The 21,948-nt window shown below is 40.3% G+C and overlaps 1 protein-coding gene across 10 annotated transcripts in view; it reads right to left on the bottom strand.

Annotated features, from left to right (window-relative positions):
- LOC117560669 (glutamate receptor-interacting protein 2-like) overlaps window positions 1-21,948 on the bottom strand; it is a 522,557-nt gene that overhangs the window by 62,660 nt on the left and 437,949 nt on the right. For all 10 annotated transcript variants that reach the window (XM_034237604.1, XM_034237605.1, XM_034237602.1 and 7 more), the window contains exons 10-12: window positions 15,837-15,992; window positions 15,392-15,544; window positions 15,119-15,305 (exon numbers count right to left, since the gene is read on the bottom strand). In XM_034237604.1, the coding sequence (XP_034093495.1) occupies window positions 15,119-15,305; window positions 15,392-15,544; window positions 15,837-15,992 (496 nt within the window). The remainder of the gene's footprint in view (window positions 1-15,118; window positions 15,306-15,391; window positions 15,545-15,836; window positions 15,993-21,948) is intronic.

The raw sequence follows: 21,948 nt of genomic DNA, 5'->3' as shown, positions 1-21,948 counted from the left end.
GGTAACATTTCACCTGAGGTTTCTCCCATTTTTTTCCCCTTAAACTGTGGGTTTTCTCTGGAAGTTTTTCCTTGTACGATGTGAGGGTCTAAGGATAGAGGGTGTCGTTTTTCTCATACTGATATTCTGAACAATCTGTGCTGTTGTATTTGCTGTAAAGTGTCTCTACTCTAGGCTATTTTTATTTTATGTACAGCACTTTGGCTCGACCAAAAATCGTTTATAGATGTGCTATATAAATAAAACTTGATTTGATTTGTTTCATATTATAAAATGATGTGTGTCAGGGCTAGTTCTCATACTGATAATCATGAATACTATGTTCTAATCCCACTTTAGGATGTTGAACTTGCAACAACACAAATGGAGCCAATGGTATTGGGACTCTATCTCGTGAAACACGAAGGAGCAGAGCCCGGGGAACCACTTGCGGATGTTGGCGTCATCATCGAGGGTGTTGGAGTGCTGCGAGAGCTGAAATACTTGGCAAATGGATGGGCAGTACTGCTTGGACTGATTTACAGCCTCAATCTGAGCTACCCCAAGGAGCTGAAACATACATTTGAATTCATTCAAAAAGTATTGATGGGGTTGGATGGCAACAGACTGTCAACCAAGGTGCAGGTTCTGAAAAACCGATTACAAGTGTATTCCCAAGGACAAAATACTGTGACCTCGGTACATTCTCTCACACACCGCACATACACACCACACACACGCCACAAACACACACAGAGAGACACACACAATTGTGTTTCTGCTTATGAAAGTTCAAGGCATAAGTTAATGTGTATAACAGAGGCAAAGATCTACTGTAACACATGATGTGCTTGAGCAATATTATGTAAGTGTTTGGAAATACATAAAAACACCATACTTCATAGTAAAGTTGCATTTTATAAAATGTTCATATAATAAGTCATTGTTGTAGCTTTTCAGCCCACATGTTAACTTCTTGAGTCACTCTGTTTCTCATCACTGTCAAATTCAGCACCTGTGGGGTTTTTTACGCAAAGCGCTTTAAAATTCTAATATTTGCCCCTACCACCAATGGGCTGTTGGAGTTAAGTGTTTTTTTGTTGTTGAATTGGTGTGGCAATTCAGATGGCTGTTTGCTAAATGCAATGTTATAAGTGTACACTACTGCACTTTGTCTAAAATGAACATTTTAAATAAAGTGAGGGGAATACAAATGACTGAGTTGTAGTCATTTGAATTACTTATATTGATAGAGCAATTTGGATTAAATTATGTTAAGGCCAAATAACACAATCCTACAACATAAATTGAACTAATTTGTGTTAAGTAATTACAACCTAACTGTGCTAGGTAAATCAGTGCAAACTTTAAGTAAATACAACATCATTGTGTTAAGTAAAAACAACAATTTAAGTAAATTCAACATAACTGTATGATGTAGCATTTAATTAAGATGCTTTGGTAAGATTTACTTAAATGCAAGAAGTAAATATTAGTTTACTAGTCTGTTTCCTATTTACTTAGCCTTGTTACGTGCGACCGGTTGACATAACTAGATTAAGTAAATCTAACATATCATTTCTTTGAGTGCACATAGGACGATGCTCTGATGTCATCACCCTCGCACGTTTGTCATATGTTTACAAAAAACGATATGTTAAAACTTTTTCTCATTCTTAATATAGACTATATTTAGGGTCGATGATCGATGATTAAATAGTTTCCAGTGAGAATGACAGCATACCTACAGCCCTAGAAATGAACTGAGATTTCCACACAAAGGTTCTTTAGTAAGTGTGCAAAGCAATGTTGATTTAAAATGGCAATTTGAAGGTAGGATATTTGTAAACAAAAAGTTTTAAATGTAAGATGTAAATTAATTCCAGTTTAATGTTACTATTAAAAAGACGGTTCTATGTATAGTTGCATGTTATTTTTTATTGTGTCATTTGGTGGCATCAATGTGTGCATTTGATAATGGAGCAGTTGCTATGGGGCCTAATTTAAAGTATAGCCGTCAAGGTCAAATAATCAGATCTTCGACCACATTATAAATGCTAAATGTATGACATGGGTACAACTTTGACTTAGGCTCTACACACCATCAGCAGCACTCATTCGCAAACATTCATTTATTTATTTCCAACATAAATTGAAGAAACTCACCGTATTGCTACTTTGGATTTTATGCCTCTTCGCTGCACTTACAGTTAAACTATTTAAACTTCGACCTTAGTTTTTGATGACCTAAAGGCACCCCTTGGTGGTTAGAAATCTCATTGCCTGTGTGTCAGTACTGCTCCACTACATGTTAGATCATACCGCAAGTTTGGCAGGAAGATTATAGTGTGGTTGAACGTGATTTAAACTGGGGAAAATCGCACAAAGTGACGTTTAAACTACACCTTTGCTGTTCTCACAGCTAGAGAAACTTCAGTTCTATATGTACTACCAAAGGGTCAGAAGTCATGAGTGCGATTTGGAATTGGTGCACTCAACTGAAATAAGAACCATATTATTAAATGCTTCTGAATGATTAGGGAATCCGTTTCTGGCCCGAGGGGACTTCTCACAGGATAAAATGATGATGAAGTGATTTGTCTCACTTTAAGGGCTACACATTCAGGCAGTTACTGCCCTTTGAATTCACAGGGTACTTAGGATGGTCCCTTGTTTGAATTTCACACACACACACACACACACACACACACACACACACACACACACACACACACACACACACACACACACACACGATATATCCTCCAATAAAGCCATGAGTGGGTGACCTGTATTAATATGCAGTCAGACATATTCATTATGATCTACTGAGGATTTAATAGCTTGCCAAGACTATCGCCTGGTCTCAATACTCTACTCTGTTTTCCTTTTGTTGTGCTCTTCAATTCTTTCCTCTTTTTCTCTGTCTCATTTTCCCATTGTTTTTTATTAATCATTGTCCAGCAAAAGTGTTTATTAGATATTGTTCTTGTTGAGTCCTTTTTTAAATAATCTATTCTCAATCTGCATTTCGAACAATGCTCTTTTTTATCAAGCAACACATATATATATATATATACATATATATATATATATCAGTGGTGAACCGTCAGGGCCTTCAAGGTATTCAGAGAATACCCTGGAACACTCAGATAAAACAAACAAAAAAATCGATTTAATTATATAAATAAAACGTATGTAAAATGAATAAATCAGAATCGTATCCGTGTTGTTGATGTGTAATGTATGCACTGTAATTTCCCCACATAAACATACAGGGATGCAAACTTGTCACCTTTCGGCGAAATTTGCCGTTTTGAATCCAAAATAGGTCGTTTGTGTGATTCATGTACTGCAATACAAATATTTTTGGGGTATGGGGGGGGTCTGGGTCTGGGACCCGGAGTAATCTGCAGCCGCGAGCTGTTATGTGCCATCATGACACGCATGGTGTTCTTTTTTTATATACAGGGTTCGTACTGTCATTTAAAACCTGGAAAACTCATGGAAATTCAAAATGCAAATTCCAGGCCCTGGAAAAGTCATAGAAATGTAACTAAAGTTGCGTCAAATATAATTTGCATTTTATCTAATTGCCGAAATAATCTGCGGTCGCGAGCTGTTATGTGCCATCATGACGCGCATGGTATTTATTTTAATATATGAAGCGTGAGCTGTGTGCTCGAGTCTTCCTGCCTGTCGGCTGAACTCTGCTGCTCCGGGATGAGGGTCAGCTACATTATCTACGGTGCGTTCGTTAACTGTGCGGAGTCACTGTGGCACAGACTGCACCGCTGGTGAACAGCTGTTAGAACCTAGAACCGGCGGTTCAGGTGTTCAGAGCAGAGCGGCAGAGCGGCAGAGCGGCAGAGCGGCAGAGCGGCAGAGCGGCAGAGCGGCAGAGCGGCAGAGCGGCAGAGCGGCAGAGCGGCAGAGCGTGATGTGAACTGAAAAGTTTTTCTGTCGCAATATTATTTAAGGAATCGTTGAGCTAGCTAGCTAGCATACATTGTCACTATCTGCTAATGTTAGCTTTAGCCTTCGTTTTCTAATAGTTTTTTTCATAGGCTATAAACAGAGGTGGTATAAGTATAGATATTTACTACAGTAAAAGTAGAAGTACTCAGATCTTGTACTTTAGTAGAAGTACTCAGATATTGTACTTTAGTAGAAGTACTCAGATCTTGTACTTGAGTAAAAGTAGAAGTACTCAGATCTTGTACTTGAGTAAAAGTAGAAGTACTTAGATATTGTACTTGAGTAAAAGTAGAAGTACTCAGATCTTGTACTTGAGTAAAAGTAGAAGTACTCAGGTCTTGTACTTGAGTAAAAGTAGAAGTACTCAGATCTTGTTCTTGAGTCAAAGTAGAAGTACTCAGATCTTGTTCTTGAGTAAAAGTAGAAGTACCAGAGTGTAGGAATACTCTGTTACAGTAAAAGTACTGCATTCAAAATGTGACTCAAGTAGAAAAGTATTTTCATCAAAATATAGTGAAAGTAGCGACAGTAAAAGTAGTCGTTGTGCAGATTGGTCCATTTCAGAATAATATATATGATATGTTTTATAATGATTGATCATGAAAGTGTTCTCAAAGCTGGTAAAGGTGCAGCTAGTTTGAAGGACTTTGTATACTGCAGGGTAGCTTGTGGATTTACTCCAGGTGGAACTACAGTCTGATTTAACACTTGATTATATTTCACATCATTCATCCACATCTGTGAAGTAAGTAAAGGTATTAAATACATATAGTGGAGGAAAAGTACACCATGTACCTCTGAACTGTAGAGGAGTAGAAGTACACAGTAGCAAAACATTGAAATAAAAAATAAAAAATAAGTGCCCGCGTTGAATTAGTGCCCGCGCTCCAGCCAGTTACTATGGGCTTACGAGAGGCAGAGCTCGTCCCTGCCTCACTTCTCATCGCTACCCGTAGTTGTAGCGGAGCTCGGCCAATTTTCTGATTTTGACTATAAAAAGCGATTGGAATCATACAGAAATCACATTTACAACACAGATCAGTGGAGACATTTTATTATTATTACTATTTAGTTTTTCTTTAGTTGTTTTTCCGTTACATTCGAGTATGACAGGTGAGGCTCTGCCTCCCCTGACTGCACATCGTTGCCTTCTATCATGGGCCACTTCTGATTGATTAACAATGGCTGGTACATGTGGAGCACAGCACTTCTGATTGGTGTGGATGACTGACACACAAGGAAAAAAAAAAAAAAATTGTAAAAAAAAAGTTTAAAAAAATCGCATGCTTTGCGATTTGATAATCGCATCATCTCGAATCGCGATTTCGATTTAAAATCGATTAATCGTTCAGCCCTACCCACGTATAGTAGGCTACTTGTTGAGTTTATGAACTTAGTTACTTTACACCAGTGGCTATACAGATAGAAAGACTAAGCCTTGCACAGAGGCATGACAATACATTTTCAAAATGCTCAACAGTGCTGCCAGAATTATAAACTTGCTACACAATTAAAATAAATGCTTTTATATATTTTTATTAGATGTGACTCTTTGGCGTTTCTGTTATTATTACCTGCTGCTTTAGTTGTTCTGACTGCTAAAATCCTCTGTTATTCCTCATTTTAAAGCCGATATCCCGTGGGGTCGGGGGGCTCGGGTCCTTGTCACCTTTTTCATACCTGATGAGTTTGCCTCCCTGACTACAGTTGCTTCAGCGTGTACAAGCTAGTAAGCCTACTATTTGATTTGTTTTAGATAGGCACAACATGTTTCATATGCAGACCTTATTTTCCTGTTCCATGTTCAAATAAACCATTTTCAGTGGTAATTTTTTTTTGGTCATGGAAAATTAGGTAAAGGTCATTGAGAAGTCATGGAAACGTCATTGGTGAAAAAGTGTATGAACCCTGTATATATTATAATGAAGCGCCAGCGCGAGCTGTGTGCTCGAGTCTTCCTGCCTGTCGGCTCTGCTCATCGATGTATAATAAGGCTCTGCTGCTCCGCGATGATGGTCTAGCTTCAGCAGTTACATTACCTACTACGGGTGCGTTCGTTAATATTAACTGTGTGGTCCGGAGTCACTGTGGCACAGACTGGACCGCTGGTGAACAGCTGTTAGAACGGGCCGTTCAGGTGTTCAGAGCAGAGCTCACTGTCGGAGCGTCAGAGCGTGATGTGCACTGAAAAGTTTTTCTGCCGCAATATTATTGTTGAGCTAGCTAACTAGCATACATTGTCACTATCTGCTAACGTTAGCTTTAGCCTTCGTTTTCTAATCGTTTTTTTCATAGGCTATAAACGGAGGTGGTATACGTATAGATCTTGTACTAGAGTAAAAGTAGAAGCACTCAGATCTTGAACTTGAGTAAAAGTAGAAGTACTCAGATCTTGTACTTGAGTAAAAGTAGAAGTACCAGAGTGTAGGAATACTCTGTTACACTCAAAGTCCTGCATTCAAAATGTTCCTCAAGTAAAAGTAGAAAACTATTCTCATCAAAATATAGTTAAAGTAGCGACAGTAAAAGTAGTCATTGTGCAGATTGGTCCATTTCAGAATAATATATATGATATGTTTTATAATGATTGTTTGATCATGAAAGTGTTCTCAAAGCTGGTAAAGGAGCAGCTAGTTTGAATGACTTTGTATACTGCAGGGTAGCTAGTGGATTTACTCCAGGTGGAACTAAAGTCTGATTTAACACTTGATTATATTTCACATCATTCATCCACATCTGTGAAGTAACTAAAGGGATTAAATAAATGTAGTGGAGTAGAAGTACACTTTTTACCTCTGAATTGTAGAGGAGGAGAAGAACAAAGTAGCATAACATTGAAATAATTAAGTAAAGTACAAGTAGCTCAACATTGTACCCAAGTATAGTACTTGAGTTTATGAACTTGGTTACTTTACACCAGTGGCTATACAGATAGAAAGACTAAGCTTTGCACAGAGGCATGAAAATACATTTTCAAAATGCTCAACAGTGCTGCCAAAATGATAAACTGACTGCTACACAATTAAAATAAATGCTTTTATATATTTCTATTAGATGTGACTCTTTGGCGTTTCTGTTATTATTAACTGCTTTAGTTGTTCTGACTGCTAAAATCCTCTGTTATTCCTAATTTTAAAGCCGATATTCCGTGGGGTCGGGGGGCTCGGATCCTTGTCACCTTGTTCATACCTGATGAGTTTGCATCTCTGACATAACAGTCTGCAATGAAATGGTTGTCTCCTGTGTGCTCCACTTCACTTCCTCCTTGGCGCACCGGTAACTATCTCGAAAAAATAAAAATAAGTCGGAATAAAGGACTTCATATCATTCATATGGAGTGGGGCCAGACTAATGTGGAAGAGCAAATGAAATGCTCTCACATTCATCTGGTTTCCAGTCTATGTAATCTTTGTTTTTAATGTTGAATGTACAAATAATCTAAGATAAATGGGAAAACATTTCAATTGAATTGGCATAGAAAGAAAATGGTGTACATAGACATTAATAGCCTATAGAATTATTTGTGGTTTTCAGAAGTGTATATAGTGGCATTTGGCTGGATAGGCAATCTAGTATGTAATATGTTTAAATGTTTTGTTTGTTACAGAGAAAACATGCTGGTGTGTATGAGAAGATTCCACCCAAAAGGACCTCAGACGATCAAGAACAGAGACCACAACCTAGACAACCAAGACTGGACACATTCATGAATCAAACCACACAGAGCAAAGTGAATGCGCTCATCTTCAATTTCATCATCCAAGATGTGCAGTCATTTTCCATCTTGGAACAACCTACCTTTCGGAACCTGATTGAGGGTATAAGTGGAGGGAAAACGGTCATGTGCCGAAAAAGCCTGATGAGAAGAATTGAAGATGGATTCCTTGCCATGAAGGAAAAGCTGACAGAAAAGCTCCAGACGGTATCATATGTGTGCACAACTGCTGACATCTGGACAGCACACGATCGGAGCTTTTTCGGCATGACATGTCATTGGATAGAGGGGCAAGATCTGGAGAGAAAGTCAGTAGCACTTGCATGTGCCAGAATAAAGGGCCGTCACACATATGACGTCATTGCAGAAAAAATCCAACAAATTCACGAGATGTTTAACATTGATAGAAAAGTGCAGGCGACAGTCACTGACAATGGCAGTAACTTTGTGAAGGCCTTCAGAGAATTCGGACCGAGGGAGGAGGTTGAAGAAGGCGGTCAAGATGGCAATGAAGATGCTGGGTTTGAGGATGACGGTGCCATTCTTGATGGGGAAGGTGAGGATGAGGGACTCCAGTTTTGTCTGCCTCCACACCAGCGCTGTGCATCACACACTTTAAACCTCATTGCCTCTAAAGATCTGGAGCGGGTTGTGTCACAGGGGGCAACACGCAAACTCTTCTACAGTGCCATGGCTAAGTGTTCTGCAATCTGGAATAAGGCTCACAGATCACCTTTGGCGGCAGAGGCAGTGGAGGAGATTGGGAAAATGAAATTGATCATTCCCTGTGTGACACGGTGGAATTCGGAGTACAATGCAGTTCAGAAGATTGTGTCACTTACAGATGCACAACTGGCAGAGGTTTGTGAGCGCCTTGCAGTTCCAAAGCTGCTAGCAAATGAGTTGGCATTCCTGAATGAATATGCAGAAGTACTCAAGCCACTTGCGTGTGCCCTTGACCTTCTTCAAGGGGAAACAAAGTGCTTTCTTGGACTTGTAATTCCAGCATTGCAGATCTTGAAGAAGAGGCTGTCCGACAAGAAACCTCATGTGCGCTTCTTCTCAGAAGTTATTGAAACGGTTATCAATGCAATCGATTCCCGCTTCCAGAAGTGGTTTTCAAGTCGCGAGGCTAAATTGGCGACAGCATCAAGCCCTCAGTTTCGTTTGTGGTGGCTGCCTGAAGAGGAAAAGGAAGATGTCCGCAGAATGCTGGTGACTGAGGCGTTAAACATGGAACCAGCCGTGAACACAACAGCTGCTGCTCCTGCCTCCAGTGACTCTGGAGAGGAGGATTTATTCAGCTACGGTCCTGGAGCCAACAGAGAAACCAGCACTGGCCCACCTGAAGAGGTCAGAAAATATCTGGAGGGCACAAACAAGAAGTTGGGTGCACTAGAGGACTTCCCCACCGTTAAGCAGGTCTTCATTAAATACAACACCACTTTGCCCTCAAGTGCTGCTGTGGAGCGTCTCTTCAGCCATGGTGGCAACCTGTTCACTCCCCAACGCAATCGCATGACCGATGAACACTTTGAGCAGGTGTTCCTGTTACGCTACAACAGCAAAATCTCCACTGTGTAGAGTGAAATCGACACCCGAAACCTGAGATCAAATGTTTTATTTTTGTTTATTTTTGTTTTCATTTTAATTCATGTCCTGCCAACACTGGCAGGACAGAAGGCGACACGCCCGTTCTAAGCCGTGTCCCTCACTCCTCACATCCCAAGCTGCATCCCCAAAAAGTTTATTATGTTGTTACATCGTTTCAGATGTTATGTTTCAGTTGTGCTCTTGATAAGCCATTAAAACAGTAAAAACACGTTCAGTTTCCTTTTGCTTTTTGTGTCTCCTGTACACCAAAACATACCCATCTGTGATGGAAAAAGAAAGTAATCCAAAAGTAATCTGATTACGTTACTTTTTTAAGACACATAACTGTAACTGTATTCGGATTACTTTCAGAGCCATGTAATCAGTAACTGATTACATTTACAAAGTAACCATCCCAACCCTGCATACAGTATGTATGTTTATTATAACATATTTCTGTGTGTCAAAATGAAAGACAGCCCACACACCTATCAATCATCAAACCGTGGGGTCTTAATTCATTACGTGTTGATTTCTATCAACGGGGGAGTACTTCAGGAAAGTCAACGGGGGGGGTGGCTAGTGGAGTACTTTGTGACCACAGAGCGTGAACGTTGTGATCAGCTGTTTTAGCGCAGTTCTCCAGTGAAGGGGGGGAGTCTCCCTCCGCAGCCGGTTGGCGTAGTTTTGGCACAATTCCGTTGTACAGACCGACGTTAACAGCAGCCCTGTCTGTGCACACGGAGACCGACTCTGTCGTCCGGTGATCTAACCGCCTTCTGGAAAAGCTTCACAAGTACGTCGGTACGCAAATGCGCTTTGTGACACAAGTGACGGTACGCATTTCAGATTACGCACATAACCTGCGTACCAGTTATGTGCACCCCTGTACTACATGCTGTACTACAGCAAAAGTATTCTCCGTTGGGACTTCCTGCAACAACACCACGCCGTTATCTTGATTCTGATTGGCCAGAAGACATTATCAAATATGTTCTATTGAGAAGACGATCACTACGTGACAAAAGTTTTCAAAACCGTTTCTGGTCTTCGGTATTTCCAGACAAGTGGCTACTGAAATCAATCTTACTAACTGCTGTCTGTGCAATTCTCGGCGCGAGTTGGCGGACTTTATTTTGCTTACTTTAACATCATTTTTCATGGTGGGGCTAAGCCATTTCTTGGTATGGGTGTAGCTTACCCCAGCCATACCCTGGCGCTGCCACTGGTGGGATGTATGGGGCGGGCCATTCTACACATGCGTTAAATATTTTAACGTAATTAATAAAAAAATTTAATTATCGCCGTTAACGCGATAATTTTGACAGCATTAATAAAAACATGTCTATGATGTTTTTTTCTCAAAATACAAACAGATCATGCATTTTAGACATCCTTCATATCCCTCTATTCCAGCCCTGTTTAGAGAAACAAGGATTTTGGGTCCTTAGCTTGAAAAAAAAAAGAGGAGGCGGAGCTAATGCCTGATCAGAATTCTACCGGAGATAAAGTTTAAATTCTGCTGTGATAAAACGCCATCATGTTCTAAACCACATCAAGGATTATTTCTGAAACAGTATGGAGCTCAAATTATTTTTTTGTTGCGTGTTTACCACAAGGTGAGTTCCTTTTTTTTTAAGGGGGGCGGGGCTTATATCCATGCAAATATGGTAGATACCAACTACAACAAAATGAACATATTTTACCGTGATTTAATTGTAATACATGTTTCAAAATGATGCCGGTTAGTAAAAACCATGAATTTCTGACAAGTGTGCAGACACGACACCAGGCGGAAAACCTTTTAAAATGCGTGTTTTCTGAATGGAGATCGGATCGATCAGGCTAAAATAACCTGTAGCTGCTCCATCCAAACTCACAACAACATCATACAGACAGAAATAAAGCAGCGACTGTATTCGCCATGACATAGACAGTCTAAACACATGTCCAGTTTCTGAACAGATATGAGGAGCTGTGAGCTCACAGCTAACGGCTGATGTTTCGGGACATGTTGCGCTGTCGGGTGCTGACCAATCACGAAGCGTCATTTCTTGACTGGCATATGACTCTACATATGAGGTTATCATGAGGTTGTTAACATCGCAATTTATCAGTGGATGTTTGCTGGAACTACTTGTTTCCTGACGGACACACACAGCGTGACTCCGGTCAGGTAGAGACCGGTCTCAAGTCAGCACCGCTGCAGACTCGCTGTTTGAGGGCTTGATAGCCCACACTCGTTGCTTTGGAACAGCCCTCAATATGGCGGACCCTCCGCGTGAACGCGCAAACGGAGGGGTAGGGTGTAGGGGTAGGGGTAGGGGGTAGGGTGTAGGGTGTAGGGGGCGGTTTGGGAATGGGCCTTAATGTCGAGCCCTGCCGGTTACCGGCCGGCCCACATCGTCCGACCGGCCCACTTCAGTACCGGCCCATCGGGATTCGTCCCAAACGTCCCGATGGCCAGTCCGCCCCTGCCTGCAATGTTAACTATGTTGAAGCACTTATTTTAACTGATATTATACACATTAATTATACTCTTATGTATGTAGATAGTATAAGAAATGTGCAGAATATGACAGTTTAATGGTGGAGGTATACACACATATTGATAGATGTCTTGTAATGCACTGTTGAGGAACCTCAGCTGCGACCCAAGTTTTTCATTCATTGTGTTGTGGTGTTTTGTGAAATGCTGTAGTGTTTTGTGAAATGTTGTTTTGACTTGCACTTCAGGGCCACCGTAATATAGTGTTACCAAAATTACATATTCAGTTTGAGATTTTTTTAATAAATACTATTAAAAACATATTTTGTCTTTCCAGTCCAAAACTCCTATCTTATTGTTACATTTTGAGTCATACTTTTTGTATAGCATTGACAGCAGTTTTATAGTAAGAGCAACATGTGATTATGGTGTTACACAATGCTCACCATTAGTTGCAGATTCCTCACAAATGTCTTCTGGAGTTTTGGCTTAAACAGAAACCTTTGGTGGTGAGGATCAGAATGCAAATGATCCAAAATGGCTGCCCTTGTTGGTCACCGCTGAAAAGACTTGTGGTATTAAAGACTATTAATTATGGTTAAACGTAATTCAGGGGGGTGTGAAGGGGCTTTATGCGGCTTCACCCTGTCAGGCAGAAAGGAAGGGACTTATTGATTCTTCCAGCGTGGGTGAAACGAAGCTTACTAATTAGTGTTGTTAGCATGGGCACTAATGGAGGGAGTGCATTCTCAGGGTGAAGAAACACACCCCGCACTTAGAGAAGCTGGTAATACAACGGGAACATCAATCAGTAAACACACACGCAATGCGGGCATAATTGAGGAACCAAACATAGAGAGTTCAATGAAGTCATGAGCACAAACAGATGAATTAAAGTGTCACCAAAAATGTATTGTAAACACACTTGCAAGCCAATATTTAGAAATCCCTACACATGACACAAAGGCAAGCAGAGCACTGCCAACAGCACACACACACACACACACACACACACACACACTCTAACATTGACATACACACAGGAAAGCTAAGCTTCCAATGCTGCATTTAAAGTCAGTATTTTACTGTTACTGTTAATAACGCGTTAACGCAAAGAAAATTAACGCCACTAATTATTTTAACGCGATTAACGCATGTGTATTTTTTGTCCTCGGCCGCCCCGTAGTTTCAGAGCGCATCGAGTTTAAAATACCATCTACAAGCTGATGCTGACAGCCACGCTCCTGCCGTCCGCTTGCGGCAAACCACACTTCCACGCTCACCGGCAGGCACCGACTGGCCATCGGGAGGACCGGGAGTGTGTGTATGTGTGGCGCGAGCGAGCGAGAACGTGCACACCTTACGTGTATTGTTGTTGTTAGCATCTGGTGCTAGCTAGCTGCGCTAACGGATATAAGGAGCTGTTTCAATGAAAACAGAGGAGCGACATTTCGCGGACAACTGCGCCGAGCACTTCACTTTATGCAGGAAGCCAGACAGTGGGACATTGTATGAAAAGTCAGCACACTCAGCACGGATAGTGCGCGCAACATGATTGCAGCGTCCAGGCAGCTCCCGTTCGAGCATATGCCTTGAGTTGCACATAGCTCCAACGATCCATCACAGTGTCTCTCCACACACACACACACACACACACACACACACACACACACACACACACACACACACACACACACACACACACACACTTTGTATTGTATTGTATGAGAGAGGTTCCAGGTTGAATTGAGGCGAATATTTTTAATGTTCAGAGGTTGTTGTGTTTAATATTCATGAGCATATTTGTCATTGTTCAAATGATAATAAACAAACATTTGCATAAAGCATATTTGTCCACTCATATGTTAAAAACGTGTGCGATACATTTGCGATTAATCACGATTAACTATGGACAATCATGCGATTAATCGAGATTAAATATTTTAATCGACTGACAGCCCTAATTGTAACATACAGCCAATGTTGCAGGGTAGAGAACCTGTCAAGAAATAGCCTTATATAATATATTGGATACCATATTAACACTAACAACATCAACAATGTTTAAGCTACTGTGTCAATAATGTTTACCTTTATCTATTATAAACCTTTCAAATTGTTGTAAATTGAGTAATAATAAAGTAATACATTTGTGAAGTTATAGTGTAAACGTATTATCCCAACCATAAAACCCAAGGTAATGGGATATTTCCATGACATTTTAGAATATTGCAGAAAACAACATCTGTTGCACACGTGTTTATGATGCTTACACTTTTTATTCAGCAGGATAGTCTCCTCATATTAACTCTTTATACAAGTTGAACTAAAGCTAACATCTGGCTATAAAGGAATCACATCAGGGTCACATGACTTCACGGCCCCCTTCGCTAAGCTAAAGGTGGCTAATGTTCAGCGTGATTACGTTTAGTCGTCTTATTTAGACACTTATTAACAACCGCCATTTTTTAAAACACGTAAAAGCTCTGAATGTTCACCAGTGGAGTAACTTCATATTTAATATTGCAGAACAAAATACACAAATCTCATAAGCTGTTATTAACCACAACATCCGCAATCAAGAATTTAACGAAAAACCAATGACTTTCTTACAAGGCAACCTGGACATGCTAAAAATGCTCACTTATTACCAGGTTAAGGACTAATTCCTGCAAATCTCTGTTGGACTATGACATTAAAATTAACTTGTGTGCTGCCTATTTCTATGCTTATAGAGTTGGGTGAGTGAGCGCTCCTTGGTTGTGTTGGTTTGCACGGGGCGTGTCAGAGTGAGCGCTCTCTGCTTTGCAAGGACCTTTGTAAACGGAGCACGGAGATCAACACATGGAGCAGAGACGTCATGTAAACTGTGTTCGTGTCTGTGATGCTTGAGCCTTGGAGACTATTTGTCTTTGCGTTATTAATGTGCAATTTGGATGTGTTATGTGCAGAATGTTTGAAGTTTGTACCTTTTGGTCTGAAGCTAGTTTAATGTGTGCTAATTTAGCTAATGGTGATCTGTGCTATTTCTAGCTAATAGTGATGCTAATGATAGCTAATTCCTTTAATAGTAGTATGTGTGTCGTTTGTACAGTACTACTTATATGTTATGTAAAGCCTGCATACTTATATGTGTTTTATTTCTGTATTGTTACAGTTTTAGAAAGTAAAATACATCTACAGTAAAGTCAAGAAAGTAAACCTTGGACCTTTATTGGAGGACCTTTAAATGCGTAGCTGTCTAGTGACGCAAAAGGATACGCGCTGTAAGGGCAGAACAACTTGACTTAGATATTTGTGTCCGGAAGGCTGTACATCACAGACTACACACATTTGTTTAGTCATGCATGAACGCATGTGCTCACCTCTCTGCAGAGCTGTCGGGCTCTATGAATCGGATGAGTGGGGGTGCAGAAAGCGTTTCGGTGGCAAATATTCCTCCCTGCAGCTGGACACCGAAGCCGTTGAGTGGGTCGCCTGTTAGGACAACCTCACTGGTCTCCACATGAACCACCTGACCACCGGGACCCACTGAACTGGACGCCAGGGACACTGAACACACACACAACAGTGATATTTTATATTAATTTCCCTTCAGAAAATGATATTATTGTAAAGACAGAGACAAAAGGACTCACAGGAGCTTTTGTGCTCTTTCTTTCTCTGCCGTCGTTTAAGCAGCGAGTTACGTGGACTCATGGGAACTGTAGGCCTTGGCAGGGTGCTGGAGCTCTGGCTACTGGGGCCGGATGTTGTCGTAGAGCCGGGAGAGAAACTGGCCGATACTAGAGCTGAAAAAGAAAAAGGCTATAACCTCTCTGAAATAGAAAATGTGTTGAGGCAACTTCAAGGGTTTCAGCCCATTATCATGTAAAGCAGTTACTTCAGTATTCTTCCATATAACATCTTGGCAAGCAAGGTTGTTAAATCAAAAATATTTGGCATAATGTAAGTAGGTTTCTTTAGATAAGAAACAACTTTAGCTAGAAGTAGCTAAAGTTAAATAAAACCAGTACCAAATATACTATATAATATATTTGAGAAACGGGGATGTTGGCTTATTAACTTTGCCTGCGTTCTTACACTTGCAGTAGTCGAGGCTGTTGATGGTGTTATTATTCGAGGCAGTCCACGACTTGTTGAGGGTAGCACTTGTGTTGCAGAGACTGGAGTTTAAAGTATGACCAAAGTTCACACAGGGGTCCCAGGAGTGGGGGTGGTCCGACTTCTGAACCTTCACTGGATCACACAAAAATGATTTGGTTACTTGTGAGGACAATAATTCCCTGGACACCAACCTTGAACCTTGGTGTTAAAACTTTGAAGGTGCCCAGTTTTCTATTTTGTTGACAACAAACATATGTTTTACATCAGGAGTTTCTCACCAAATCATAGGCTATTGTAAAACCTGTGAATAATAATAATAATGCTGAACGAATACCCATTCCTGTATTGTTTAGCTAACATCATTGTTGCAAGTGTAGTCTTGCCCAATTGGTTTTTGTGCCTTACTGCCATTACCTGCCGATCAGTAGGACAGCTTAACACTACTGTAAACTGTGTCAATCTTAACATTTGTTAGTTACAAACATGTTTGGTGTGTCACTTTAGGCATGAAAGCTGAGCTTTCTTTAAATAATATAATGTGATCACAACTTTGGCTTCTACTTCCATGCAAAAGCATATAAACCAATGCCTGGGACAGCAGTAACAAGCTAATTACAGATGTAGCACTCCAGATAGGACTGCACCCAGCGGATTCCAACCAAAAACCCAGCGGATCCCAGTGGCTGGGAGATTAAAGCCCTCCCATTATTTCCTAAGAGGGCGTTGCCAAATGTCCCCATTTGTTCAATTTCAGGATTTAACCATGAGATGGCGCTTCATTCACAAATACACAAAGACAACTAGGTGTTGTAGACCTTAGTTTGTTTGCAGCTCTGCAGTTGTGTTTGCTGAATACTGTAGCATTTAATCACTTATTTGTTATGGTTTTCACAGGCTACTATAACGAGAAAACATCAATATTTTAGATCAAATAAAGTATATCTAATCTTATTATCTTAATTGTAATTCAATAATATACAGTCTTTATATATTAAATAATCATAATAATAATGTAAATGTTTACACTTCTTTATTTTTTATGCTCATACTTTTACCTTTACAATAGTTTGCATTAATATGCAGTATATTTGTTGTAATATTGTTGCGGTGTGTACACAGTACAGTAGATCAAAGTAAATCAACTCATACATTATACAGTAATGTATTGTATTATTAAGTAATATCATACATTAACCCCATTATAGCAGATGCCACATTGAATGGATGAACACATTGATGCATCAATAATTACAACAGAGTATTTCTAAATATAAGTTGTACAAATACTTATATGTATTTAATACTAATAATAACATGATTCATTTTACTTTCAGATGTTAATACTTTTCACTTGGGCAATTGACAATTTTGAATGCAGGACATTTACTTCCAACACGTATTTTTACCTAGGTAAATAATCGAAATACTTATGCCACCTCTGATTTTAACCTGTCACTGTTTTTAAAACTTTAATTAAATGTTTGATATTTCCAGAGACCCTTTCAGACCGGCAATGCTGCCCTGCATGTAATTCCGATTGTCCATCGGAATGTGACAAAAGTCAAAAGTCTCCCATCCCCCATGGGAGACTTTTATCACATTCCGATGGGCAATTATTTGAAACAAAGAGAGTCCGCAACATAAGCCGCGTTCACACCGGAGTACTTTTCCCCGTACTTTTCGCGTTTAGTTCCGTTAGTACCCCTTATGTCGCGTTCACACCTAAAAGAGTACTTAGTGCCGGGAACCTTTACCCCCATTTTTAGTGCCTGCTGAGAGATGGTACTTTCCTTGGGGAACAAAGTGCCCCAGCTCTGATTGGCTGGGTGAATTGCAAACCACGCCCCGTAAAACTCTGAAATGTTTTGTAGAGCCGCCATTTTATTATCCTCGCATTAGCATTATTAACATTCGCCTAGCGCACAAACGCAGAGAGACTAACTTATGGCAACACAAAATAAAACATGGGAGCAGTGGAGATGAGAAGGTGTTGGCGTTTCTGGCGATTTACTCGGAAGGCTCCGGGGACTTCTGTTAGAAATTAAAATCAATGTTTTGATAGCATAATGTACCTTAAACATACCTTCAGTTTAAATGCTGTTTTATACTGAAAAACCAGAAGTCCTTGTGCACAACCAGTTGTTAAGCTTTATTCTGAAAATCTGTCATCACCGGTTAGCATTTAGCATGAGGCTAATATACCATTTACTATAGAGGTGAATTTAGCAGCGAGATGATATGATGTTGCACACCGAAACCTACTGATTTCAACACTACAACTATAGAAGTCGAGATATTATTATTGTTGAATATTAAATGAAGGTACAGTTTATTTGAGTACGTTATTGTTTACAGATGTGGGTAGCATGCGACAACATTCGGAACGACCGGAAACCAAACTGCTGTGATGTATTTCCTGTATTTTTGAAGTATTGATTACAGTGTTTAGAATGTGTTAAATAAAAAGTCATGAAAGAGTTAAGGAGGAGAAAAGGCGTGTTTAGATATATATTGAATGTACAATGTCTGTATCCTCTGATATGCATAACAAACGGACATTGAAACGTGGAGAGCCGGCCCGCAGGGAGGAGCCAGCAGAGGATATATAAACAGCGAGACCTGAGGGGTTCGGCCTCTTTTCCCTGCTAGCGAGAGCCAGAGACAGCTGCTTTTCTGTCGAACAATATCCTGTTTGTAACATAACCGCGCCTTTATTTTTAATTAAAGTACCAATTTTGAAACTTCACCAGACTCCATTTAGTCTCCTTTTAAGCTTCTCTCCTGGACGCGAGAAGAACCACACAGATTAACACTTCTGGCCGGGGACTTTGGGTGGCAGTATACGCCGTGAAGTTGTTTGTGGCCTGCCAGTAAACACAAAGCAGAAGTAGACGAAGTGACGTCAGCGGCTCATTTGCGTAAACTTCCCTCAGGGAACTTATTCCGGTGTGAACGCGATCTATACTAAGTGCCCTGGGGTAATAAGTGCCGGCACTAAGTACGGCAAAGTACTTGGTGTGAACGCGGCTATAGGCTACTATCTCTTGATAACAGAGGGGGGATGGTAGAGCTTTGTCACACCGATGATGGCCGACAGACCCTTTCAGGGTTAATGAATAGTGGATAGGAGAATTCAAAAGGATTTAGGAGAAGAGACTGCAGTGCTTTGAGAATCCGACTGCACTTACACTATCGACGTATTTATGATGCGGACTACATTGATGTATAATAATCAATCAATGTTTATTTATATAGCCCAATATCACAAATGTTACATTTGTCTCAGTGGACTTTACAGTTTGTACAAAATATCAGTATGACAATACGACACCCTCTGTCCTTAGACCCTCACATCGTACAAGGAAAAACTTCCGAAGAAAACCCACAGTTTAAAGGGAAAAATAGGAGAAACCTCAGGGAGAGCAACAGAGGAGGGATCCCTCTCCCAGGACGGACAGACGTGCAATAGATGCCGTGTGTAAATTGAAAAGATAATACATTTGCAACATAGGTAGTCCAAATGTTTGGAAATGCATGTGTGTATAATAGGAAGATGAATCCACGAGGATATCCATCCAGGACCTATGATCCAGGACCACAGCCACGACTCAAGATCCAGGGCTCGCGATCCAGGACAGAGGAGCGCAGGATCATCCGTGACTCCGGATCCCGGCGTATATAGTCACCAAAAAGAAAGACATTTGGGGAAGCTGGGTTAATCGGAACATGAGAGTACACAGGTATAGACAGAGAGAAGGAAGAAGGAAGATGTCCCCCGACAAACTAAGCCTATATCAGCAAAACTAGGGGCTGAATCTAATCAGCCCTAACTATAAGCTTTATCAAAAAGGAAGGTCTTAAGCGCACTCTTAAAAACGGATAGGGTGTCTGCCGCCCGAACACAAACTGGAAGCTGATTCCACAAATGTGGAGCTTGATAAGAAAAGGCTCTGGCTCCCATTGTACTTTTAGAGACTCTAGGAACAACCAACAACCCTGCATTCTTGGAACGCAATGCCCTAGTAGGACAGTAGGGTATAATGAGTTCTTTAAGGTAAGATGGCGCCTGCCCATTAAGGGCTTTGTAGGCGAGAAGAAGAATTTTAAATTCTATCCTGTGTTCTATAGGGAGCCAGTGTAAGGCAGCCAGAACAGGAGTAATGTGGTCCCTTTTCCTAACTCTGGTTAGTACACGAGCCGCAGCATTTTGAATCAGCTGAAGCGACTTGACTGACTTCTTGGTACACCCTGATAATAAAGAGTTACAATAATCCAGCCTTGAAGTAACAAATGCATGGACTAGTTTCTCTGCATCGTTTTGAGGCAAGATATGCCTGATTTTTGCAATGTTACGTAGATGGAAGTAGGCGGTCCTTGAAATTGATTGTATGTGGGCGTTAAAGGATAAATCCTGATCAAATATAACACCAAGATTCCTTACAGTCTCACTGGAGGCCAAATTAATGCCATCCATAGTTAGTATATCCTTAGATAATTTGTTTCGTAGATTCTTCGGGCCAAGTACAATAACTTCAGTTTTGGTCGTGTTTAACATCAAAAAGTTTAAGGTCATCCACGTTTTTAAGTCCTTAAGGCAGTCTTGAATTTTATTTAGATGATTAATTTCATCAGGCTTGATTGATAAATATAGTTGAGTATCATCCGCATAACAATGAAAGTTTACAGAATGATTCCTTATAATATTGCCTAACGGAAGCATATATAATGTGAACAAAATAGGTCCGAGCACTGAGCCCTGTGGCACTCCATGGCTAACTTTGGTTTGCGTGGAAGATTCATCATTGACACGTACAAACTGAGAGCGTTCAGATAGATAGGACCTAAACCAGTCTAAAGCAGTTCCCTGTATGCCAACTAAGTGCTCTAGTCTTTGCAATAAGATATCATGGTCGATAGTATCAATGCAGCACTGAGATCGAGCAAAACAAGAATAGAGACACGTCCCTTGTCAGAGGCTATTAGAATGTCATTTGTGACTTTAACCAGAGCTGTCTCTGTGCTATGATGTGTTCTAAAGCCAGACTGAAAAGCTTCAAATAAATCATTGTTTTTTAAGTAATCACACAACTGTTTTGCGACCGCTTTCTCAAGAATTTTTGAGAACGGAAGATTGGAAATAGGTCTATAATTGGCTAAAACCTCTGGATCGAGGTTGTGCTTTTTAAGAAGCGGTTTTATCACTGCTACTTTGAATGATTGTGGAACATAGCCTGATAATAAAGACATATTCATAATATTTCATAAATAAGTGCTAATTAATGGAAAAACTTCCTTCAACAGCTTAGTTGGAATTGGGTCTAACATGCACGTTGATGGTTTAGAAGAGAGAATCATTGAATTTAATTGTTCAAGGTTTATGGCTGAAAAGCATTCTAGTTTACTATCTAGTGTAATATTAGAACTTACGTTTCCGGGAGCTGTTGATAACACTATACTGGTCAAAGGCAAGAGGTCATTAATTTTGTTTCTAAGAGTAACAATTTTATCATTAAAAAAGCACATAAAATCATTACTACTGAGTGCTATGGGAATAGAAGGCTCAATCGAGCTGTGGCTTTCTGTCAGCCTGGCTACAGTGCTGAAAAGAAATCTTGCATTATTCTTATTCTCATCTATTAATGAAGAGTAGTAGGCTGCTCTCGCTTTACGCAGTGCTTTCTTATATTCATTGAGAGTAATATGCCAAATTAAACGAGATTCTTCAAGTTTAGTGGAACGCCATATCCTTTCAAGTTGTCTCGACTTTTGCTATAATAAGAACAATTATTGTAAACCCAGCGCCGTATTCTATCTAGATACTTTGCACCACGCTCCCACTTGTTGTACCTGGCAGAGCAAGAAACACTCCAGCCTTTTATTTAAACTAAATAAATATGTGTGTCCCGGGCCATACATGCAATTATGCCGTCAGTTTTCAGATAAAGCCACGGCATCACAATTCTTCTGTATTCTACAATATAGTTCTTTTCACCTCCTGTATTGCTTTCAACCCACCAGCTTTTATGGAGAAAACAAGTTATATAATTATTAACCAGAGGCATGTTTCTCAGTATTTTATGCATAGAAA

The sequence above is a fragment of the Gymnodraco acuticeps genome, unplaced genomic scaffold (genome assembly GCF_902827175.1).
Source record: "Gymnodraco acuticeps unplaced genomic scaffold, fGymAcu1.1, whole genome shotgun sequence".
NCBI classification, from domain to species: Eukaryota; Metazoa; Chordata; class Actinopteri; order Perciformes; family Bathydraconidae; genus Gymnodraco; species Gymnodraco acuticeps.
The sequence above is the reverse complement of the archived record's forward strand: the minus strand, read 5'-3'. Positions and strand labels throughout refer to the sequence as shown.